Source organism: Talpa europaea (assembly GCF_964194135.1).
Source record: "Talpa europaea genome assembly, chromosome: 3".
Lineage (NCBI taxonomy): Eukaryota > Metazoa > Chordata > Mammalia > Eulipotyphla > Talpidae > Talpa > Talpa europaea.
In genome coordinates this window covers 146704885-146729667 of record NC_140069.1, presented here as the reverse complement: position 1 = coordinate 146729667, position 24783 = coordinate 146704885, and the positions used below count along the sequence as shown (strand labels likewise).

The 24783-nt window shown below is 44.6% G+C and overlaps 1 protein-coding gene across 1 annotated transcript in view; it reads right to left on the bottom strand.

The window, feature by feature from the left end:
* CNTNAP2 (contactin associated protein 2) overlaps positions 1 to 24783 on the bottom strand; it is a gene marked incomplete at both ends in the record, with an annotated part of 1573870 nt that overhangs the window by 471794 nt on the left and 1077293 nt on the right. The window contains one exon of the mRNA XM_084230860.1: positions 12016 to 12216. Coding sequence (XP_084086986.1) covers positions 12016 to 12216 — 201 coding nt within the window. The remainder of the gene's footprint in view (positions 1 to 12015; positions 12217 to 24783) is intronic.

Here is a 24783-nt window from a genome sequence, read left to right as displayed (position 1 = left end):
ATTTTTAGGGACGGCTTATGCCACATCTAAGCAACTATTTTAAAACCTTCCGAAGACAAACATTCATCTAGAAATCACCTACCACGCAAATTTATCCTTTTCTGCTCTATTTTTTTAAAAGATTTATTTATTTGTGCATACAAGAGCTGGGGTGCAGGCCAGAGGTGCGAGGGAAGGGATGAGAGGATCCACCAGAGACAGAGTGGGGAGCAGAACAGGAAGATCCAGTGAACTAACTGCTGAGAGGAGCAGCGGGGAGACCGGAGAGGTCTGCTGCACCATGTGGGTAGCTCCCTGGCCGGGGATCGAACTCATGCTGCAGTGGCTGCTGATAGCTTCATAGTCCTGAAACCTAACCCCTTGCACCAGCAGGGAGGCCCAGGTCTCCTAGTTACTTCTCCATGTGCCCCTGGCTGTGCCCTCCTGCCCAGGGGTTCTCCCCCTCATTTGCATCCTGAGTCCTCTCCTGCCTGGTGCCCAGTGTGGGCATCTCCCTTTCTTGTCCTCTCTCCTCCCACTTGTCAGGTGGCATTGGGAGCTGCTGAATTCTCCTGACAGTAAACAATTCCCTGCCCCAAGAGATCCAACCGTTGGTCTTTGCTGCCTTTAGGTCTGTGTCAGGGTGCCCGGCAGCCCCTCAGGCATCACCTGCCCCTGCAGACTAGGCTCCCCCATTCTATCAGCCTCTCTGAGCCCTCTGTCAACAGCAAGCTAATGAGGTGGTTCCAACTCGGTCCTGTCGTGCCTATTGGGCTTAGGGAGGAGAGTTTCCTCTGGAAAGATTAAAGAAAGTAAAGAAAAGGGAAAACGTCCACATTTTGATTTCCTATTTTGTGTCTGAAAAGCAGTGGATAACTTTTTGCAACAGCTTTTATTTCATCAACATACAATTCACCTATTCTCTTTGAAATACCTTGATATCAAAAACATGAAAGGCAACGGCTCCATGGAAAGAGAGGTTTGTGCTTCCTTTCACGGCAAATGTATTTCAATATGGCTCTGAACAAACTGTCACCTAAACCATATTTTTTAATATGCTTGTCATGGCCAAATCAAGGATATCGAAAAAGAAAAACAGTAGGACTTCAGAATGAAGCCTTTGTGGCTCTTATAAATGTCTCTTTTGGCCCATTGCTTCAGTTTTCTTTTTTAATTGTGCCCAACGCACCCACTAATGCCGCAGAGCTGAAGAAATGACGAATCCCCCCCCCAGATTTGCTTCCTGGGTGACTCCCTCCCTCCCTCCTTAACCCGCCCCTCCTCTGCTCCCCAACCCCTCCCTCCCTTCAATTCTGCTCTTTTCTTTCTTTTTTTAACTTTTTTTTGGGTAGCAAACGCATGGGGTCTATGGCACAGGGGTCTAGATTATAATGTTTAAACTTGGACCTTAAGCACCCTATTTACTGGTTCCCCTGTGGTGAGTTAATTCACCTTTCTGAAGTTGTGTTTCTTTAGTGACCAAGTGGACACAGTGATATATAACTCACAAGGTTTTTGGCATGGATGGAACGAGCCAATATGTGTGAACGCCTATGGTAAGTATTTAATAAGTGTGGATGCTGTTCCCCTTCCACTCATACCATAATCTAAGTTGGGAATAATTATTTTTAAGTATGATTTATCCAGCCATAGAGATGACAATGTGTTTAGCCTGGATTCTAGCTCTAGTCCCAAGAGAAAAAAAAAAAAAAGCATTCTTATTGAGTTCAAGATGCGGGGGAAGGTTAAGGAGGCTCTGGCCTTTCCAGCTGACTGAAATCCTGCAAGTCACTCACTGTCCTTTTAAAATGGCCAGGTTGCTGGACTCAGTAGATTGTGAGCGAACACACAGGGTGCGAGAACCCAGATGCATTTGGGTGACAGTGTTTCAGAGATGTTTCATGGGTGGGGAAATAACATCTTGGAACATCTCTGAAATAAAACTATATTATATTTATTAATGCACAACTCTATAGAAATGAGTTCCTTCATCTTTGTTTCTCTAAGATTCTTTAAAGTGACCTTTCCTTTGCATAGCAATGGAACCCCATTCAGTTGTAGGAGTCACAAGAGCTGATGGCAAAATAATGGCGGATGGAGCGACATTGCACCTTCCTAAGGTTATGGCGGGTTCTCGTAGGGATGGGTGGAGATGCTTTTCCTTCAGGCACAAGTGAGTAGTGAGTTCATAAGGCCACATCCCTGGTGGGCTCACACCATCTTCATTCAAATGTGGAATAAAGTATCAGGCATTTTTGAAAACCTGGGAAATGGAAAATCTTTGTCCTTGACTTATTTTCCTGAATAAAGTTCATCTTCTGCTCCATTCAAGTTGCCGAGTGCCACAGCCATCTAAGAAGATGCCTTGTTTGGTAATATGACAGCAGGCTCAAAGGTACACGCCTCAAAAATGGATCAATGAAAATGACAGACCCTTGGATACAATGAATGGCTTTATCTCACCTGTCTGTGCCGACTTCAAGAGGTTTATGTTGCACAATTGAGGGAATAAGTCATTGCTACTCTAGAAATGGATTTCTTGGTCGTTATTTAAAAAATGACCTTTCTGTGATGGTCAGTTTTATTTGCCAAGTTAGCCTGGCTACAGTGCCCAGTTATTCAAACACTGACCTAGGTGTTGCCCTGTAGTTATTTTGTAGATGTACGAAAGTCCATTGTCAGCTGACTTTAGCTAAGAGAGATGCCACATGGCGTGGAGGAGGCTGATTTGATCAGTTGAAAGGCAGCTGAAAGTAGAGCTGATTTTCTTAAGAAGAAATTCCACCTAGACAGCAGGGTAAGCTCCTTCCTGAGAGCTCCAGCCTTTCCTGTCAGAGTACCCCAATTTTGGGCTTGACTAGCTAGTCCCACTGTTGCCTAGGTTAATACCTTGCAATAAATCCCTAAATATCTGTCTTTTGCAGGTTCTCTGGTTGAAGCCAAAATGATACACTAGCCAGCAAGACTCTAAACCCCAAGCTCCCCTGTTCCTAAACTTCTCCCAGTAACTCCTGATCTTCCCTGTAGATACAACCTTTGCAAACGGATGTGTGTGTGTCAGGGGGATTACCTAGTGCAAAACTCACCCCCTGAGAGTTTTAGAAATCACTACGAATTCCAAATTCATTCAATCTTTTATCCTAGAAATCTCATGAATATTCATATACCTATATATCACATACATTTATCTATGTATATAAAAGTTATATACAAAAATGACAATTTTCATGATAAACATTTCAGTCTCTACTTTAAGGCCAATGAATGCTATTGTAAAATATTATCTTCCCCCTCCTTGTATTCTCACAGTACCTCACAGAGAATGTTATTATCAATAAACATTTACTGAATGAATAATAATTTCTTAATCTAGATGTTTCCAAAAAATTTTTATAGTGAACCTTTCATTTTGTGGGTTTCTTTTTGTGTGTGTCCTGCTGAGGAGAGGCCTTTTAAACATTATTTACAGAATGCAGTCAGGGTTATCCTCATTTTATGAGGCCATTAAGATGGATAATTTTAAAGATAATATGCAAACATAAATATCCATAATTTAAGTACACAAGAAGACAATTTCAATGTTCCCATTCATCCTTATTTTAGTAAGTTAAAAAAGAGGCTAGACACATAGGTAACCACAAAATAAAATGGCAGAGATAAGAACATTTTTCCATCAAGCTATAGATGGAGATCACATCAAAACTCAAAGAGCTGACAACTTGAAATGCAGGACTCTTGTACTAGGAGCCAGTCAGATCAGCTTTAATACACTTAATCTTAAAATGAATTGATTAATCAGAAATACTGGACTTGACCAATCTCACCTGGCAAAGAACATTTTTTTTAACTGAAGATTTATTTTTATTTATTTATGCATACAAGATCTGAGATATAGGCCAGAGGTACGGGGGGTGAGAGGATTCACCAGAGTGGGGAGCAGAACAAGCCGATCTACTGAAATCTACTGAGGGGAGCAGCGGGGAGACAGGAGGTCTACTGCACCATGTGGGTCAGCTCCCTGGCCAGGATTGAACTCAGGTCACAGTGGCTGGCAATTGCTTGATGGTGCTGAGACTTGAACTCCTGTGCCACCAGGGAGGCCTGCAACAAGCATTTTTAATCACAGACAGACAGAGTTAATGCCAAGAAGGAAACCATCTTTCCTGGTGGTTGAAGGCGGTGGGTTCAGACCCCTCTGGGGTGATTCTGCCCCCTTCCGGGCAGCAGAGGCCTCTCTCTCCATATGTTCACTTTATTCAGGGTTAGAAAGGTTTCTCCCTAAGAATTTCTCATTTCATCCCCAGCTTTCCCACCTCCAGGGGAGTGACCTGAGTGATTGATCCAACTCTCAGAGCCCTACTCTGCAAAGAGGGGTCAGCCCCTCTGCTTCCCACATGGGTTCAGGGAGAGATGCTGAGAAGGTGGAATCGCCAGGCAAGTTTAATGCGAGGCTCTACCCTTTCCTGTGGCTCCTGTGTCAGAGCAGGTGCTGTCTCCGACCAGGCAAAGTCCATCCTCACCTTTCCCTCTGGGGCCCCCTTCACTGTCTGTCATCTTGAGCTGCCTTGTCTCACTGCTGCCTCCTCCCCTTATCACTTACTCATAATTCCCTCATCCTGTATAATATAAAAAACATAAAGTATTAAAAATTCCCATATATATAAATATAAAATGTATATATATAAAGGTTATATAAAGGTTAAAATTTAATTAATAAACTTTCAATATATTGTTTATACATAAATGTAAATATACAAAGGTTATATATTACATTTATATATTTAAATATACAAAGGTTATATATTTACATTTATGTATAAACAATATATTGAAATAGAAAATATAGGAGGGATTGGGGTCAAAATAAGGGGGGTCGCAATTGTATGGGGAATATAAAAATAAAATTTATAATAAAATAAATTAAAATTGAAAAAAAACTGTTCTTCAATTTAAAAAAAAAAGAAATAATATAAAATATAAAAAAATCCCAAGCCTTGCCTCTGCCTCCCAATGAAGCAGCAATTTGATATTTTACCACTAACTGTTTGGAAAACATTCTCTTGCTGTTTCCTTCTGGACCATCCTTCAGTGGCTGTGCCCACCAGGCGGGCAGGCTCCTCTCGCGGATATGCCACCAGGGCCACATCTCAGTGTTCTTGTTTTTCTTTTTTTTTAATCGTTCATTGATTTGTGAACGCTGATTTCCGTAGCTTTCCCCATGACTAGCCTTTCCTGCTTTCTCTCTGCTGCTTGGTCCTACTTTTGAGTTCCTTTAGTTACCTGCATCCTGTCTTTCAACTGATGGCTCCAATTAGTGTTTTCTCCACTGCGCTTTCTTGCTCCTACCTCCTCCTGAGTCATCCAATGGCAGTCTTACAGCAGCTCAGGGCATCCACTTAGCTTCACCTCTGGGTATGAGGCAGGGTGGCATTTTCCCTGCCCCTAAAGTTAGGCAAAGTCAAGCAGGTGACTTGCTCTGGTGCACACAATCTGAGCAGGTGTGGGCGTCTCTTCCAGGCAGGCACCTGGAATGGCCAGAGCTTGACTTTTAGCTGGTGAGTCCTTTGCCTCAGCAGCTGGGCAAATGCCCCTGAAACAAAGTATCCCCAGAAGCTGGGGCCACTCATGGACGCTTTGCAAGACAAAGAAAGAAATCTTGTTCCTTAATTGAGATACATCAGTCTAGTTGTTGGGCCCTTTGAAGGGAATTTCAGGGAAGCCAAATTTTAATTAATAACCTTTTGTGTCTATTTTACACTACAGGTCTTCACTGACAGGGATGGAATCCTCTGTTCCTACAGTCACTGTCTGCATATTAACATTGAGAGACCACGGAATGAATCCTCAACTTTTCTTTAGTAACCATGTTTAAGGGGGATCAAGATTCCCCAGCTTTTCAAGTCAGAAACTTGAATCACCCTTGAAGTTTCTTTCTCCTTTACCCTCCACATAAAAGAAATCACAACTCCTGTTGATTCAAATATCTCACCTTGCAAAATTCACTTTCTTAGACACTTCACCAAAGTTAACAATTTTTTTCTAAAATTCTGTTATAAGTTATAATGCCAGAGTCATGGTTTCTTGTCTTTGGGATGCCATTAAATCACAGTTTAGTATCATCAAAGTATATTGGATTTTACATGGCTTACTTTAAAGGCAAAAATTGTGAACATAACTCCTTTTCAATAGATACAAAATGTGATAGTAAACTACCCAAAAGGATGGATAATTTATATTACTTCTTGCAACAAAAAAAGCAATAAAGCAATGACTTATGAGCACTAGACTACACAGAGAAATTAAAAGAAATGAAACCCTGGAAACCAACAGAAGCAACAGTAAATATAGTCAGAAAAGTAGGAAACATATAAATTTTATATCTCTACAATTAAATAAATCTATGTATGCAGGGAATACGTTAGTCCCCAATTTTTAATTAGAAAGCATAATGACTTTGAAACATGCTACTACAGTGTCTTGAAGGTACACAAATAAGCATTTTCAGAGCAGGGTAATAGGTTTTGTCTAAATATAGAAAATGGTGGCCATTTCCAAAAATATTAGGATTGTGAAGATTTTACTCAAGTGGGGTCTGAAGAAACTTTTTCTTAGTGTCTGATTTATCAATTCCATATTCTTAAGGACTGATTTCAGAAGTAGCTCTCATTGTTGGACAATGTTTGCCTTACAGAAGTTTAGCTTTTAGTACCTTTGCAGTTCTCAGAATATAAATAGAAAATACGTTAACATCTATTTAGTCTGGGGTTGACATTAATTTTTTTTTCTGTTGGGATAGAATGAATTTGTTCATTCTCAAATTGGTATACTTCATCACTACAAACAGGCTCTTCCGTGATATATCAATTTTATTTGTCTTATTTCGATGTCTTTTATAAAGTTGATTAAGGTTAACTGAATGAATAAGTATGTTGCAAGAACAGATACAGTCATGAAGAATGACAAAATCTTTCAAGTGGATTTCATTTTTTAAATTATGTAGTAATTAAAAAGAAGTAACGATGTTGCTGGCTATATATTATAATCCTTTTAAAAGTTGTGAGCAACCAAAATGAGTAGTTCTACATCTTTTTAGCTAGGAGTATGGCCCAACCAAACATTTATCAAAATAAAACGAGGGCGATATGCATGCAGTCAGTGTCTTATCATAATATCATCAGAAACTACATTGCCCCAAATGAACTCTTGAGGGTGAAGCTCTTAAAATAAAGAATAACATTTTAAGTGCATAGCTGTTATAAACTCATTTGATATTCATTTTAATTGCCATGACTATAATGGATATACTTTGTATTCAAACAGATGTCACAAGTACTACCACAGAAGTTCCAATATAATTCTGTCTTAGTTAAGAAGGAGTAAATGGATATTTCAAATTGAATGTTGCCAGCAAGGAGGAAAAAAAAACAAAAAAAACAAAAACAAAACCCAAAACCAATTACAGAAAACATTAGCTCCTTAAAGCAGCAAATAAAGATTTTTATTCAATTGTGTTCTTTCTTATTTGGACAGATACAGAACAGTAACGCAGGGAGACTTGCTAGAGCAAACACTCCTTGGCCAGCCTCAGCCACTCTATAGACTAGTTAGCCTGCGAGAAACACACTGGGAATGTGAAAAATGACACTCCCAATTATATTACGCTATTTAGAGACTAGTCTATGAAAAGCGTTAAAAATGACTACTATCACACAGCTTATGTTAGCCGAGGGTGTGGGTGATTCTGTATATAGTCTTATTTCCATTGGCCAGATAAGTCCTCGTATCCCTTTCATGTCCTCCTTCGACAAGGACTGGTCTCTTCAAGTCTAACCTGAGAGACCTTCATGCCACACGTGAAGTCAGTATGTGGTACACAAAGTCACCCATGACTGTCCGTTCAGAGCCACATCCCTGGCTCCCAGCAAGTTCTAACAGATCAGGGTTCTGGGGCCAAGGCCATGGAGTCGTGTTCTGACAAGCAGCCTGTTTAAACATGAAGGTTGGATGAGGCAAATTTTACAATTACATACTTTTCACTTCATTCAAATGAGCAAAACGCCTACTACGGACAGGTGGGATGTGCAGGGACATTGGTTTATGACACTGTTGATGATTTAGAGGAAGAGGGCTGCACCCTTGGGTGTTGCCACCACACAGACCACCAAGGCATCCATGTCCTCCACCTCAGTCCACAGGGGCCTCTTCCCCTGCAACCCTCTCCTGCCCACCGGAAGTCTCAGTTCTATAGTTTGATTTCTAGGGTTTGTTATTGGTTTGGCTTTGTGTGACCCTTTGTTTTGTTTTTCTATACTTCCATATGGTATGAGTGACTCCATCAAGTATTTTTCTTGCTTCTGACTTATTTCTATTAGCGTCATGCCCTCCAGTTCCATCCGTGTTATTGCAAATGGCAACAGTTATTTTTAATACTAAGTAATATTCATCTGTTTTTCCTGTGTTTTGAGAGGAGGGTAAAGGGTGTGAGGCTTCTGGGGTTGGGGGAGACAGAGGGAATCAACAAGAGAAGACAAAGAAGTAAACAGCAAGACCTGGGGCACCAAAGGCCAAGAGTTTCTCTTCCCCTAACCAATTTCTCCTGATGGCCAGACTATGTGTTGAAATTAGTTAGAAGTCTAGCATGTTTTTAACAACCAGAGCGAAATTTTAAAAGTGAATATTGACTTGTGAGTTTAATAGAAGAATGGAACAAAATAAAGAAAATAAGCCTGATGATTCCATATTATTTTCCAGAAAAGCAATTTGTCTCCATCCCCAACCCTACCCCAGCACTGGAGACTAATGGACTGAAATCTTGGAATGAGCTTTGACGTCAAACACTGCTCTGGAAACTGTGTAGACAAGTCAACAGGACTATGAATTGATTTAATTTTCTATAATCCTTCTTGGTTTTGCTTAGCACTGGAACAGGATCTGGGAGAAAAGGTGATGGTAAGTGAATGCAAATAAAAAGGCCGCTTGGACCACAGGGCCATAAATACTTCCTACTGCCCACAGCAGTGATTCTCAGGGTGGTTTCCAGCCCAGTGCGCCCCTGGGAACTCACTGTGTAGGTGAGCTCAGGCAGCCATAACAAAACACCACAGGCAGGCAGCCGAAGGAACAGACACTTGTGTTCTCACAGGCACAGGCCGAAAGGCTGCAAGTCCATGACCAAGATGGCGGCAGATTTGGCTCCTGGTGAGATTTCTCTGCATGGCCAGCAGGCAGCTGTCCCCTCAGAGTCTCCACATAGTGAAGAGCAGAAGAGTTCTTTCCACTTTTTTCCTCATAAAGCCGATCAGGTAAGATACCTGGCCTTATGTCCTCACCTAACCTAAATTACCTCCTGAAAGCACTATCTCAAATACAGGTCGAGTATAGAAGGTCAGGATCTCAACGTCTGAATTTTGAAGAACACAATTCAATCCAAAGCAATCATCAAACATGCAAATTCTCAAGCCCCACCTCAGGCATACGAAGAAACTCAGGAGTGGGGTCCAGTAGTTTGTGAATTATTACTTTCCCAGGCCATTCGAACCCTGCTAGGGCCTGGGAAGCTCTGGGCTTCAGGAGAAGCTGCAGCTCTGTGACAAAACATTTAGTTCCCTCCAGTTTCTCCTACTTTCACCTTCCAAGTTCATTTCTTACTGTACTTCTTCATGAATCCTGCTTTTGCTAATTAAACTACTTCTTACCATAAACGGGTTCTCAATACTTCTCAGATTCTGTCTTCTAGATTTTCTTTCACCAAACTCGATTGTTTTTCTGCCTCCCTTAATGAAGCTTCACTTCAACACCCCAGCTGCAATCAAGTGGCTTCTTTCTCCCAACAGAAGCACTAATTGTTAGAACCAGAAGTTTTCATAATTTGCAGATTTTGTTTTCTCAGAGTCCATAGGTTAAACTTGTCTCTAATTTCAGCATCAGACTTTGCACATAGAAAGCATTCTTGTCTTCAAAACCTTGTCTACTGTTCTGCTTTGGACTCTTCTCTATAAGCCACTCCCTGCAACCCTGGTTCCAATTCAACACTGATTTGGGGCATCAACGGTTCACTGGGTCTCTGACATAATGTCACTTCCAAAGTTGCTTATGCTTAATATAAAAAACAAGTCAACACACTACTTGTTATTTACTGAATCCTTAAGTGTATCAAACCCTGTCACAAGCATCTAATATATTACCTCATTAAATTCTCACAATCACCTTGAAACAGCATTATGGCTCCTATATGACTGAAAAAGTCACTGGACACTGAGAACAAAGAGCTCAGTGACCTCCTCCTACCCCAAAGTCGCAACCCTGGGGAGGGGCACAGCTACAAAGTGTGGATCTTTGGTGTCTGACTAAAGCACAACTTTATTTCTGTAACTATGTGACTGAGGGGTACCAGGGACCCTGTAGGGTAAGTAAATGATATCAGGCTTTTCTGCCCTTACGCCATCAGGATAGATGATGGATCCTTGCGGTCCTGAATGCGGGCACCTGGAGGAGGGTGTGGGCCTATGTAGATGGGATTCACCTGGGCTGAGACTGGGCTTACAAAGGTGGCGTCATGGGGATGCCAGGAGAAGCAGAAAGAACAAGAGTGAAAGAGAGATCGAAAGAGAGGCAGAGACCACCAGAGAACACTGGAGAGCCCAGAAAGAGTGAAGACTTGCTGGGGGCTGGGAGGGAGAGGCCTGTCAGCCTCCTGCCCCCCCCCCCCGGCACCCCTGCCTGCTGTGTACCCAGTAAAATCCCAATAAAAGCCTGAAAAGCCACCGAGGGCTCCAGCACTTCTCCTTACCCCATCTGCTCGGATCATAGAGATCCTGCTCCTTGTCCTCCTGCCCCTTACAGACCCCAGACTATTAAGGGGAAACCCCATTTTACACATTCTAAAAGGGTTCATCCCCAGGGGCCAAGAAAGCAGACTCTTCCCGTGAAAGATCTGTAATGGTGCGCACAGACAGAAGAGAGGTTATCAAATACGGGACTCCTGAGAAAACTCCGAAAATTACTCATTACTTTGCGGGCAAATGCCCAGTTAGATGGGTGTGGCCCAAGTGGGGCCACTAAGGGTCTAAGGTACCTTCCTTAGACTTTCTTGCTAGGAACCGCAGGAAAGAGGTCAGGCAAGTCTGGGAGAGATGGGCAAGTCAAGATGGACCATGCAATCCAGCATGAGGCCAAGATAACGGCTGCCACGGTCTCTGCCAAGCACAGAGGAGCCGCCTTACTCCTCACACCCATGTGTCTCTTCTCCAAGTATCTCTCGTGTCTCCCTCCATCCATCTCTATTTTCACATCCACCTTGCTCCGTCTAGTTGGCCCCCATCAGGCACAGCAGGGTGGAGACTGTCCTCCCCTGCTGTGTGTCTAAGGGGTTACAAAATGGCACCCGTTGACTGCACTGCCAGCTCCTCCCACCACTCACAGCGACGCAACATGCCACCACGTTCTACTGTAGACGGAGGGATTGAGTTTTGTGTCAGTATTTTTAATTCACTGCCATATGGGTCTGTGGTAAAGATATTTCCAGGCTATCCTTTGGGAAATATTTTCTATACCTCTAACACATACACGCAGCTGAAGCATGGCCAAAAGACACGAAAAAAGTTTAGGTTCAACTTCCCGAGACAAACATATTGTTAAATGACTACAGACAACAAAGAGCTCTAAATTCTACCACTCTTGCCTTTCGAACGCGACCTTTCGAACGCTTTCATCTTCACATTACAGACAACTGAACAACTGGAATTTAAAGTTCACAAGCGGTTGTGATCAACGTGTGCCCAAAGCAATGACTTACAATCAAGCACCAGAAACACACACACACACACACCCCTGAAAAATCCAAGTTTGAAACAATGCGATTTTTTAAAAATCATCCTTTCTTAGCTTCCACCCCCAGAAAACAAACCAAGTGATTCCTTTTTGCATTTTCACAGCTGCCCACACTTTGAAGACAAGACTCCAGATAACCCGGCGCACCTGCGGCCCAGCGCCTCGCCCCCTGCACCCACGGAGTCCCCCAAGGCCATGCCCCCCTACCTGGGGTGTTCAGCAGCCGCGACATCTTGCAGAAGTAGGAGACGAACTGCTCGCAGTACTCGGCGCTGCTGGTGATGGCGCTGATCTGCTCCATGGAGGCGCTGTAGGCGAGCTGCGTCACCGAGTACTTCTCGGGCTGGTAGCCCACCACCGTCGTCTGCGTGTGCAGGTCGTGGAACACGATGGTCCACACCTTGTCCTCTGTGGGGGAGAAAGGACACAGTCGTGAGACACGAGGGCCCACACCTTGCCCTCTGTGGGGAACACCTGTGCGCAGACGCTGCCTCCAGGTCAGAGACAGGAGCTCTGCCAGGAAGGGGCTTTTCCAGAGAACGGGTATGCCCAGAATTCAGCAGCGCTCCCTATGGAACCCCTTGTGAGGGCAGGAATGGGCCACAGGGCAGGTTTTCTGATCCAGCAGACGGGGTAAAGGAGGAGTCAGAGTCCTCAGTGGCTTGTGCAGGTCTTTTATTTAGATTTACCAGGCACATGGCAGGCAGGGGTGCCGGGGAGCCTGGAGGCTGGCAGGCCCCCCTGCCCCCAGCAAATCCTCACTCTATCTAGGCTCTCTGGCCTTCTCTCTGCTTCTCTTCTTCTCTCGGCTTCTGTTCATTCTTGGCTTCTGCTGGCGTCCCCGCGACGCCACCCTGATAAACTCAGTCTCTCAGTCCAGGTGTACCCACTCCAGGTGCCGCCATCAGGCCTGCATTCAGGACCACGGGGTTCCCTCATCTATTCTAATGGCAGGAGGGCAGAAAAGCCTGATACTTTTTACCTTACCCTACACCCCTCTTTTTAAAAAGATTTATTTTTATGCATACAAGAGCTGGGGTGCAAGCCAGAGGTGCATGGGATGAGAGGATTCACCAGAGAGAGAGTGGGGAGCACAAAAGGCAGACTGACTGAAATCCACTGCTGAGGGGAGCAGCGGGGAGTCAGGAGAGGTCTGCTGTGCCATGTGGGTAGCTCCCTGGCTGGGGATGGAACTCATGCTGCAGAGGCTGAGGATAGCTTCACAATGCTGAGCCTCAACCCCTTGTGCCACCAGGGAGGCCCTCCCTAAGGAACCCCCTTTGCTCACAAAGAAGATTCTGTCATAAAAACAAATCAAGAGACCTCTGAAAAACAGAAACAAGCAGCCCGTGTACCTGGTGGGTGCGCTAAGGCCCACAGCAGTGAGGGAGAGCCCCGCTTCCCCTCCTGCACCCCGCGCCTCCAAGCCCACCCAGCGGAGGAGTGTGCTCCCTCCTGGATGCCACCCTCTCCTCTAGACACCTCTGAATGAGCTGCCTGGACCTAACCAGGGTCTGCATGTTCCTCCTCACCTGTCAGGTCAAATGGGACCCGCATTCTCTGTTATGGAAACGCCCTGCGTGCGTGGAATAATGCAGGGGAGTCATCATTCTGGCCCCTGAAACTTCAGTGTGTGAGGAGCAAAGCCGTTCTAGACTGCCGAGTGCAGCGGCGGGGAGGGCCAGCGCAGGTTCTCTGTGATTGCAGCAGACGGGGAAAGGAGAGAGTCCCGGAGCCCTCGGTGGCTTTTGCAGGCTTTTATTGGTACTGGCAGGCAGGAGTGTTGGGTGGGGGGCACGAGGCTGGCAGGCCTCCCAGCCCCCAGCAAGTCTTCACTCTCTCTGGGCTCCCTGGCGTTCTTTCGTGGCCTCTGTTTCTCTCTCTTCTGCTTCTGCTGTAACTTGCTGGCGTCCCCGTGATGCCGCCCTTACAAGCCCAGGTGCACCCACTTACGCATGGCCACGCCGCACTCCAGGTGCCGCCATCAGGCAGGCATTCAGGACCGCAGATCCATCATCCATCCTAATGGCGGGAGGGCAGAAAAGCCTGATGCTTTCTTACCTTACCCTACAATGAGGTTCAGTGAAAATCCTGTTTCCTGGACTGGAATTGGAAGCAGCACCATGAATGTGCGACAGTGTCGTCCTGTGTGATGCAGACACCGTCCCGAGAGGCCCCCACACCAGGGCCAGTGTCCAGCCCAGCCATCCCCCAACCCCATCTCCACAATGCCGGGAAACCGAGCTCCCCGAGAAATGGCTGATTCCAGGACAGCCGTGGGATGAGACACAGGTTGCCTCCCTGGAAGCAGCTGAGCTCTGGAGACCCGGGTCAGCTCAAAAACCCTCGGGGTCAAAGAAGGACAATGTCAACATCGATTAGAACTGCCTGCCATGGAGGCAAATGCACCAAGTGTATTTAATTCCATGAATTCATTAAAAATTAAAAAAAAGTTCAAATTTGGAAGATGCTAGGTGTAGGGTAAGGAAAAATGTCAGGCTTTTCTGCCCTTCCATCAGGATAGATGATGGATCCTTGTCCTTAATGCATGCCTGATGGCGGCACCTGGACTAGGGTGTGGGCATAGGTAGATGGGATTCACCTGGGCTGAGACTGGGCTTTTAAGGGCGGCGTCACGGGGACACCAGCAGCAGTAGAAGCAGAGAAAGAAGCTGAAAGAGAAGGCCGGAGAGCCCAGATAGAGTGAAGACTTGCTGGGGGCTGGGAGGCCTGCCAGCCTTCCCGGCCCCCCAGCACCCCTGCCTGCCGTGTACCGGGTAAATCCAAATAAAAGACCTGCAAAAACCACTGAGGATTCTGACTCCTTCTTCACCCGGTCTGCATGGGATCAGAAAACCTGCCCTGTGTCCATTCCCCACCCTCCCACTGCAGCTGCGCGCCCTCTCCGACCCACTTCAATTTGCCCGCAGCGCTCCTCCCTAGCGGACTCGGTGCCTCTTTCCAGCCCTTCTTTGTCTGCCTCCCACGGTAGGTAGGAGGACGGAAGGCAGAGGTTGTCCCCGACACGGTATCACGGGCACAGGGCACCTTCAAAAACAGTGACAGAAGAATGCACCCCTGAAGGGTGAGGTGAAAAAGTATGAGGCTTTTCTGCCCTCCCGCCATCAGGATGGATGATGGATTTGCAGGCCCGAAGGCATGCCTGACGGTGGGCACCTGGAGGGGGGTGTGGGCATGCGTAAGTGGGTACACCTGGGCAGCGTCACTGGGATGCCAGTAGGAGCAGAGAAGCAGAGACCACCAGAGAAGGCTGGAGAGCCCAGACAGAGTGAAGACTTACTGGGGGCTGGAAGGCCTGCCAGCCCCCCGGGCCCCTGGGACCCCTGCCTGCCGTGTGCCTGGTAAATCCCAATAAAAGCCTGAAAAGCCACCGAGGACTCCTCCTTATACTGTCTGCTCAGATCACAGAGATCCTGCACTGTAACCTTCTGCCGCCACAATCCCCAAAACACAAACGCATCCCAGGAACCGCTGGGAGTTACGGGGTTAGTGCCAACAGGCCCTCCTGAGGCTGGGGGCGCCCACGGGCCTCCTCCAGCTCTGAGGTGCCCTCCAGGCGCCGGCCAGCACCCTCTGAAGCTCACCCCTCCTAACGTCTGGTGCCCCACATGAATATATTGTCTATGGGACAATTATTTTTCTAGTTTTACCTGTGGTCTGATCAAAACTGACTTCCGTTAGCTCTTTTGATATGGCAAAGTATTTACGATCTATTTTAGTGATTCTGTCACTTTTCTGACATGAGTCTGACAGCACTCTGATTGTCATTTATAGCCAGACCTGCAAATCTGCCTCACCTAATTAAAGATCCATTAATTAAATCAGGGTAATTTGATCTCTTTTCTGTTAAATCAGCCTCTGGCATAGAATTCTCAAATATTTGACACTACTCACTTTTGCTTTCTTTTTTTTTTTTTTTTTTTTGGTATGAATCCTAATGAAGAAATTTACCCTGTAGCAGTATTCGAGAACTTTCTTTAACTCATATAGAATAACATCTTAATGTGGTTCTTTAAAAGATCAAAATCCCGTTTTGGGGCCTCCCTGGTGGCGCAAGGTGTTAAGACGCACACTAGGAAGATGTCCTCAGCCACTATACGTGGCCGGGAGCTGACCCACATGGAGCAGCAGACCTCTCCTGTCTCTCCGCTGCTCCCCTCAACAGTGTATTTCAGTCAATCTGCCTGTTCTGTTCCCCACTCTGTCTCTGGTGAATCCTCTCACCCACCGCATCTCTGGCCAGTACCCCAGTTCTTGTATGCATAAGTAAATAAATCTTTAAAAAAAAGATAAAAACCCCATTTTAATATGCACACAATAATGTTTGTTCATAGAGGCAAAGATTGATGTAAGCAAGGGAAACTAAATGATCATCATGCACTGAGGATCTCTTTCAAGAATTTGAAAACATTAACCAATTTGTTAGTACTGATAAGTCTCTCACATTTTGGTTGTAGTGATTTCTTACCCTAAATTCTACTTCCATCCATTTCACTACCTTTGATATCAACCCCCCGTGCACTCTATTTTCAGATCTGTTTTCTAGCCACTCATTCATCCCACAAATATAACTGAGTATCTACTGTCCAGCAGATACGGATCTCCACGCGAGTGAAGAAGGAAGCCAGGAAGGGGTAGAGCAGTCAAGTGTAGAATGTCCCAAACCCCTAAGTCCAATTATCAGCCTGACTGAGAAACACTTGGTTGGAACCAGGAGGGCACCCTTCCTTCCCTGCCCTCCCCCAAGCTCTAGGTCCATTTATCAGTCTGATTGGAGAGTTCAGACACCAACACAATAACTCAGTGCCAGAGCAACAGACCAAGGCTAGTTCTGGGAAGGTAGTTCAAGGAATGTGGGCAAACTCAGTGGGTCTGGGCAGCCTAGGATACCCCACAAGCTCAGTGGACCGAGGTAGCCTAGTAGAACCCTGTAGGCCTAGCCAATCAGCAAGAGACACAACAGAGACACCCAACAACCCAACACCCACTCTGCCTACTGTACCCATCTAAGCACCTGCTTCTCACCACCTCAGCAGCTCCCACTCAGGACCCCCCTCCACTTGGACAGCTTTCCTGTCCTCTTGTCACCTCATTGGGCCACCCATTTGGGATTCCTCTTTGCTCAGAGAGCTTTCCTGTTCTACCTACCAATCAATAAATCTCTTGCTTTTCTGTATCTTTGATCTAAACTTTGAATTATTTCCTTGCCGAAGGCAAGAATGGAGTACAAGCCCATTTGGTGTCCTCAGCTTCAGGACTGCTCCCTCAAACCCCACTCTCTAGGGAAACTGCAGTGAAAACAGCATTCATACATTTGGGCAGCTTGCCTTATTATATCCTCTATATAATATTAAAATAATGTATATAACTAGCAAGTGATAATGGCCAGAAGAAGAACTAAATCAGGGATGGGAAGAGGACAATGCATGCATGGAAAGTACATTTTTAAGCACGGAAGAAACAGCACAGCCCTTACTGAGCAAGTGGTATTTGAATAAATAAGGTCATTTTGTAGCAAGCCATATGAGAGAGGGGGAGACGTGTTCCAGACAGATGGAATGCAAATGTAAATGTTCTAATTCTGGAATATTCCTGATATTGTCAGGAAGGAGGCCAGTGACTGAGGAGAATAGCAGAAGAAGGCAGGGAAGAACTGGGGTGGGCAGGTGTGACGTACAATGAGAGGGGAAGCCTTTGGCACCAGGAGGTTGGAGCAGAAAATTAGTATACACGCTTGAACTTATCCTCTTATATAGTACTGTTCAATAAAATTATGCTTCAGAAAGGTTTAGAAAATATATGTACATATTTATAAAGATTTAAAACTTTTTAAAGCATCATGGCATTATAAAAGGTAATATGTAAACTCTATTTTGATGGCATAAAACAATTACTGTTGATGCATCTTGCAAATCCTTTTTTAATGCTCACATATTACGCATTGCAATGGCTCCTTTGGAACCATTAAATCTTAAGTGACAAATGGATATTACCAATTTGCAGGTATCTAGCATCTAGAAGAATGGTTATTAAGCTGTATAGATTTTCATTTGCTAGTATCCTAAGTGGAAAAATTAAGAATCTTATTCCCATATTCATAGTAAATCTAAATATATTATCAGATATTGTGTAGTACAAAGAGATACTTCTGTGTATGACAAAAATCTAAATTTTTGCCACTGCTCCATTTTCATGAGGAAGTCATTGATAACCTAGTATATTTTAAATACTCTTTGGATTAGTGTGTTATGAAAATGCCCTAGAGTTTAGCATCTGATTCATGCTGCACCAACTAAGCAAGCCAGGCAGGCGACCTTAGTATCGTTTCTCACTGTGCAATCACATATTTAGAAATTGTCACATTGCTTGTATGTTGTTTTAAATATAGCTGGCTTGATGATGATGATGTAAAATACTGGGGCTCATCGGAAACACACTGTGGAAATACGTCCTCTTTTAACAAAAACAGGTTCTGCCGAACTACTGGCTTAGATATCTTGACATAAGTACTTCTGGAAGGTTCCTCTTACTACCTATACAGGTGATCCCATATTCTATGCTACCTGTAATTCTCTGGCAGAGAACTCATTTCTTGAGATCTAATTCCTTCTAGGTCTGGAGATATGACTAAGTGCTGATAAAGGCAAGAAATGACCAGTGAAACTATGCAAAGAATGAGTCCTCTCCAAAGTACAGGTTCTTAATCATGGATATGGCTGTTTTCTGACTCCTTTCTGTGTTATCCAGAGATAGTCTGAAAATCACATGATAGAACAGATCTATACTTTAACAAAATAACATTTCTGTTATTTCTTAAACAAGGTATAAAATGAACACATTTTTAGGAAATGATGAATATATATTATTTTGTTAAAATTAAACTCTCTTCTTCAAGATGTAACAGGGTGGTCCCCAGGAAAGGGGGAGGTTCCTTGCCCCACCCAAGGGAGGGTGGAGCTGAGCAGGAAGAGGAGAAGCTGAAGAAGAGACTGAGGAAGGAAGCAGGATGGAGCCTAGAGACACGTGAAGAAACTGCGCTTGTCTTTTGGTCGTGGACTGGGTGACACAGATGTGGGTGAGACCCGTGGGGAGGTGACAATGGCAGCTTTTATCTTGATGTTGATTTTGCTCTTTTCCTTCCGGGCTTGTCTGGTTGTTTCTGGCCCTCTTCTGTGGGTCCCCACTGGAAGATGCTTTAGACTTGTTGCAGGCTTTGGGGCCTTGCTCTGGGCCAATCCCATTTGGATGGACTTTTACCCACGAGGGGACAGGTAACTTTGGGTGCTTCATTTAGAAACTAGGTTCTTTGCCTTACCTGTATTGTTTTTTAGTTTTATTAAAGTTTCTTCCCATTAAAGTCTCATATGTTTTGTGTTGATGTGGCGGATGGCAGAACCCATTTAGAATAGGCAGGTTTGCGGGGTTTGGGCTGCCCCTCTCCCTGTCCTATAACAGATTTGGCGACCACGAAGATTTAGGACAGAGCCATCCATGGTTAGTCAGCCCCATGGGGAAATTGGGCTGCCCCTCTCCCTGTCCTATAACAAAGACACTATAAACCACATTAAAACTAAGTCACAGAGTAGAAGAGATAATTGGAAGGCATAGATCTGACAAAGAGTAGTATTCAGATACATTAAAAAGTACAAACAGTAACAGAAAGGCAGATAACATAAAGGAAAAATGGTCAAGGGGTATGAGCCAGTAATTGACATGGAGATGTTCATCTTCCTTGTAACAGGGAAATGCAGTGTAGTGAGATTTTTACTTCATGTTTCTCAGATTGGCATTTAGACATTTGGGTGTATCTTGAGGATTTAAATATCTAGACCTTTCACAATATGCTTCTAGCAACTAAGAGAATAATTTGGCAATAACCAGTAAAAGTTAAGATGAGCATAATAATATTTTCATATACTATAACTATTATTGATAAGATTATCAATAACAGCCATTGTTATATATCCTAGAGGAATTTTTGAACATTTGTACAAGAAGATGTATTTATTGCTTGCTAAGGGAAATAAAAAAACTCATCAAAATAGAGTGAAAAGTAAATTGAAGTATGGTCACACAGTGGAATACTATAAAAAGTTAGAAAATGAATCAACTAGTGGTATACATATTAAATGAATTAATTTCCAAATGAGAATATTGAGTGGAAAGTGCAAGCAGGAAGGACATTATTATAAAGTTTATGAACATAAAACATCAATAGAATATTCTAAATTTTGGAATTGGGGAATAGAATTAAATAGGTAAGTGTTTTAACTTTTTATTTGATGTTTTATTTCTTACTGAAAGGAACAATATTACTTGATTTAAGGTAAACTGAACATTCAGATTCAATGTAAGAAATACTGGTTATTTTGCACAAAGTGTGAGCTTTGTTGAGTAAGTCACAAAATACTGTTAGGGAGATGCAAATCAAAACACCAATGTGATATCTCCTCACACCTGTTACAATGCCTGTCATCCTTGAAACAAGAAACAAGGGTTAGGGGGATGGCGATTACCCAGAAAATTAATAGAAATACCATATGATCCAGTTATGCCAACTGCTGGGTATTTATCTGATGAGACATGTGCTCCCTCAGGTTCCTCAGAGCATGATCCACAGTAGCTAAGTGTCGCCTCCAAGGCAGCAGCATTGGGAGCAGCATGGGATGGAGGAAAGACAACTCAAAGTCCAAGAAGGGAAAGAGAGAGACCTACAGGGGCTCACACCTACGGAGATGCAGCCCCTTCCCTGGCCAGTCTCACATTTATTTGGTATCAGATCCAGGGAAGGTGGGCAAGTCTGCGGAGGAATGTGTGGAGGAATGTGCATGGTGGAGATGTGTTGGGGATGCATAATAATCCGGCACAAGCTAGCAGCCAGTGAATAGGGACTGTTGCCTGGGGGGCTCCATTGTTGCTGTGGCTCAAAACATCCTATCCCTACTTCCTGTTTACACTTAACTTCCTGTCAAGGTGGCCTAGCTAGTTATGCTAATCTGGCCATATTGTCTGCCTGCTGTTTTCAGCAGATAGCCTCAGACCATGACTTTTGTCCTGATGAGAGGCCCCTGCCTGACTCTACATTTTAGCTTGACCAGCAGCAACTCTGGTGCTAAGACTACATCTTGAGAATAAGGAGGGCTGGCGAATCTACAGCTAAGGGTTGGAAACACCCAAATGCCATTGATGGATTAGTAGACAAAGAAGGTGTTGTGCAACCATCCCAGGCTGGGCAGGTTCACTGTTGATTCAGGCAGATGAAAAGAGAATGTTGGAGCCCTTGATAGATTTGACTGGCCTTTAATGCTGAACCAGGGACAGACTAGCAGGCAAGGAGGCAGCACTGAGCTCCCCAGTCTCAGAGACTCCACTGTAAGGAGCCCAGAGCTGAGAGCCCCTTGCTTTATCCCTTGCTTTTGGGCCCAGTGTCCATATTACAGCCTCTCCAGTGCTTTTTGCATTAACACCATATCACATGTGGGTAATGCAGCCTGGGAGGAAAGCAAGATTACAGGTGGCAGATGGGAGGCGGAAAAAAAGCCCATGTCACTCCATTTTCCAACATATGTGGTCCAGGGTACCATGGCACACAGCTCAGCTATTTAAAAACATGAAATCCTGCCACTGGCGACAAGACAAAAGGGCCTAGAGAGCCTGCGACTGAAATAAGAGATGGAGCGAGGCCAACCCTGACATGTCACTCACAGCAGGACATGAAGAAACAAAACAAGTGAGCAGAATAAACGAAAGCCAACTCTCAGACCTTAGACAAGATCAAAGTTGCAGTGATCTGGCTGGACCAGGAAGGAAGGAGGGTAAATTGGGTAAAAGAGATGGATAACACGTTGGCTGAAGGAAGCCAGGCCTGGGAGGAGCACCACGTAGTGTAAGAAGATGCGGTCATGCATGTGTGGACACCTGACACCTACAGAATGTTACAGACCATTGCCACGCTGTTGTAGGGCAGCCCCGATATTGAACGGGTTGCCTGGCGGTGGGTCCTCACCCGCGCGCTTAAAAGGGACTTATGAACACTCCACTACAGGCACACACAAAAGGTTCATAAAAGGTTTATTGGAGAAAATAAAGGTTTATTGGAGAAAAGGGAGAAAATAGGGAAATAAAGTCTTTAATGCGTCCTACTGTAACAGGGTGGTCCCCAGGAAAGGGGGAGGTTCCCTGCCCCACCCAAGGGAGGGTGGGGACCACCCTGTTACACTACCCGATCCGCCAACCCAAAACCCAAAGGCACTCTCAGAGCTGGCTGGACGCTGCGAGCTGGCGGGGAGCCAAAATGGGGGAACCCCCCCCAAAGCCCACGTGTCTGTCTTTATACTCACTTGGCTGCTGAACCCCACCCTCAGGTCCCAGCCACCTTCCCTTGGGTGGGGATGGGATTTGGAGTTCCCAGTGTCTTTGGCTTTGGCCTAGGGTGGGGGTGGAGTCCACAAAGCCTGTATGGAATTAGCTTTAGGACATCCTTTCCCCCTAACAACACCAGTAGATACAAAAGTGAAAGAAAACAAACACCTACCACTCCTGGTTATTGAAAGTATTAATTCATTTCTACAAAATATGTATGAAACTTTCTGTTAGAATTGCTGGAATGTTTGGTGACACGGAGGGTTTTTTTTCTAGTCATTTGTAAGAGGATCTCTTTGACAATATCTTTGGTCTTCCAAGTAGATAACTTTAAAGACCATCTATTTTATAGATCATTTTATTTGGAGGGTTTATCAACAATTATGAACCCACTGGCATCATTAAAACGATGAGCAATTTGGTGTCACATCTTCTCCCCACGGCCATGTTGTGTGAGCGGGACCAGGATCTCTGCAGCCTGACCCCACGTTAGAAGGCGTTGCACGCTCAGGAAGGCTCTGCAGTCCTCTGAGTCACTCCCCCACACAGCAATGCATGCAGCTCAGGTGGCCTAAGAAGCTCTAATCACGTGCAGAGAAATAAGGTATGTAAAGCAGATGGAGCCTCGGCAGGAAGCACCGAGGATATGAGCTGAAAGTACAGATGACTGCAGGTGGTGGAAAATGTTGATTATTTTTATGCTCACAATTCCAGCCCAAAGATGGATAACAAATTGAGCACTGTGAACAAGTATAAATAATGGTGGCTCATTCTCAACCACCTGAAGAACAATTTGGAGCTCATGCGAGTCTGTTTTCTAGGAAAACATTCGCTATTTTCTGGGACGGAGGGTATTTGTTAATGCTTTTGTTCCATTGTAAGCATGTTAAAATTTTTTGACAAGATGGCTAGCGCTATTGAGCACATTTATATCAATGCTTAGACAGGGTAATCTTCCTTTTCCTTTTTCTCCTTCACTGAGTAGAGATGCAGTTTGCGTGGGCTCATCGCTGTGGTGACAGAGTCTCCCATGCCATGTAGCTAGGGGATGCCACGCTGACTCTTGCTGCTTCTAACACAAATAGATTTAATCCTAATTCAAACCTGGAGACTAGCTACATGTCATCTTAGAGGGATGGATGGGTGGCCTTGTGGAATTCGATAACACATCTATTATTTCAACATATTTGAAATCATTTTGCACATAAGTGGTTAAAAAAAAATCACTGACTATCGGTCCCCCCGCGGCCCCCATGGACCCACCTGTGTCTCCAACAAGCCAGGTGCTCAGGCTGTGGTCTTTGCCTTGGAGTTTTCTTTGGCCTAGAAGGATTCCTCCCTGCTCCCCTCACCCCCTACTTCTGCTCAGTCCTGATCAAATGGCGTGTTCCCTGAGTCCGCCTGCCTGTCCCATTAAGCCCACTTTGCTCCAACCATCTATTCTTCCCCGTAGTTCATTTGGCCTCAACATAGCAAGTAAGTTACTTACTTGTGGTATCTATTCTGGACGGCTTCCCCAACACCTTCCTGGTAGACTACAATCTCCAATGTCAGAGAACTTTTTAAATGAATTTTGTTTATTAATGAGACTCCCCTAAATGGGTTAGTGCCTCACTGTCCACAGAAGTTCAAGAAACACTGTGCTTCTACCTGAACTCTTTCTTCCTCTAGTTTCCAACAAACTTCTATCATTATCAATGATTCCCACCAAATAACACTTTGAAATGGAGTCTGTGAGGGTCTTTGATCTTTCCAGGCAGCTCGACAATATTAAGCTTCAAAAAAAATAACTATTTAGAGAGTCTTTGCAGGTGAAAAAAACCACAGTGGTATTTGAAATGATAGTATTCTGGCACTATTCTTGCAATAATTTACAAGATATTTAACTGGGTTGCAAAAAGAGCAACATAAACTATGTCTAAGGCACGCTGAGCTCCTTAAAACTGTCCCTCTTTTCTTTCTGGTTAACTTGGCCGGATAAGGTGATCCTGTGAAGGGTGTGGGCCTCTCCTAGCTTGGAGGAGCATCCTGAGCTTCTGTTTACAGATTCTCTGCTCCCCACTGCTCTAGCCTTTGGGCACACAGTCCAGGCAAGCACCTCTAACTCATATAAGAGCTAGTGGAAGGAGGCGCACAAAAAAAGTAATTACATCTAAACTGGAACACACCTGTCCATATTCAGGCAATGTCAAAATAATGCAAGTCATGAGGTTTGGTACATAAATCATAAACCCACGTATAACCAACACCAAATCTTTAACACAGAGAACTAGCTAAAATTCCCTAGCTTTGGGCCTTACATCTTTTTGCTGCTGAGTTCTCTTTTCTGTTAATATTAGTTGTAACCCGAGAAATGACGTTCTTTCTGAAGCTTCTATCTGTAAAAGCTTTGATGTGGCAAAAACATAAAATTGACAGTGACCATTTGATTTGCTGCAAACAGGCCCTCCTTTCCCGCTGACCCTCGTTCAAATCCCCTTGTCCCTAAGTCCTGGGGACATCAAGCCCAACCCAACGTTTTACCTCTTGGGGGGGCCCTGAGGTCCTGGGTAGAGTGGACTTCACATTGGGGGCTTGGTGACCCCGTCTCCC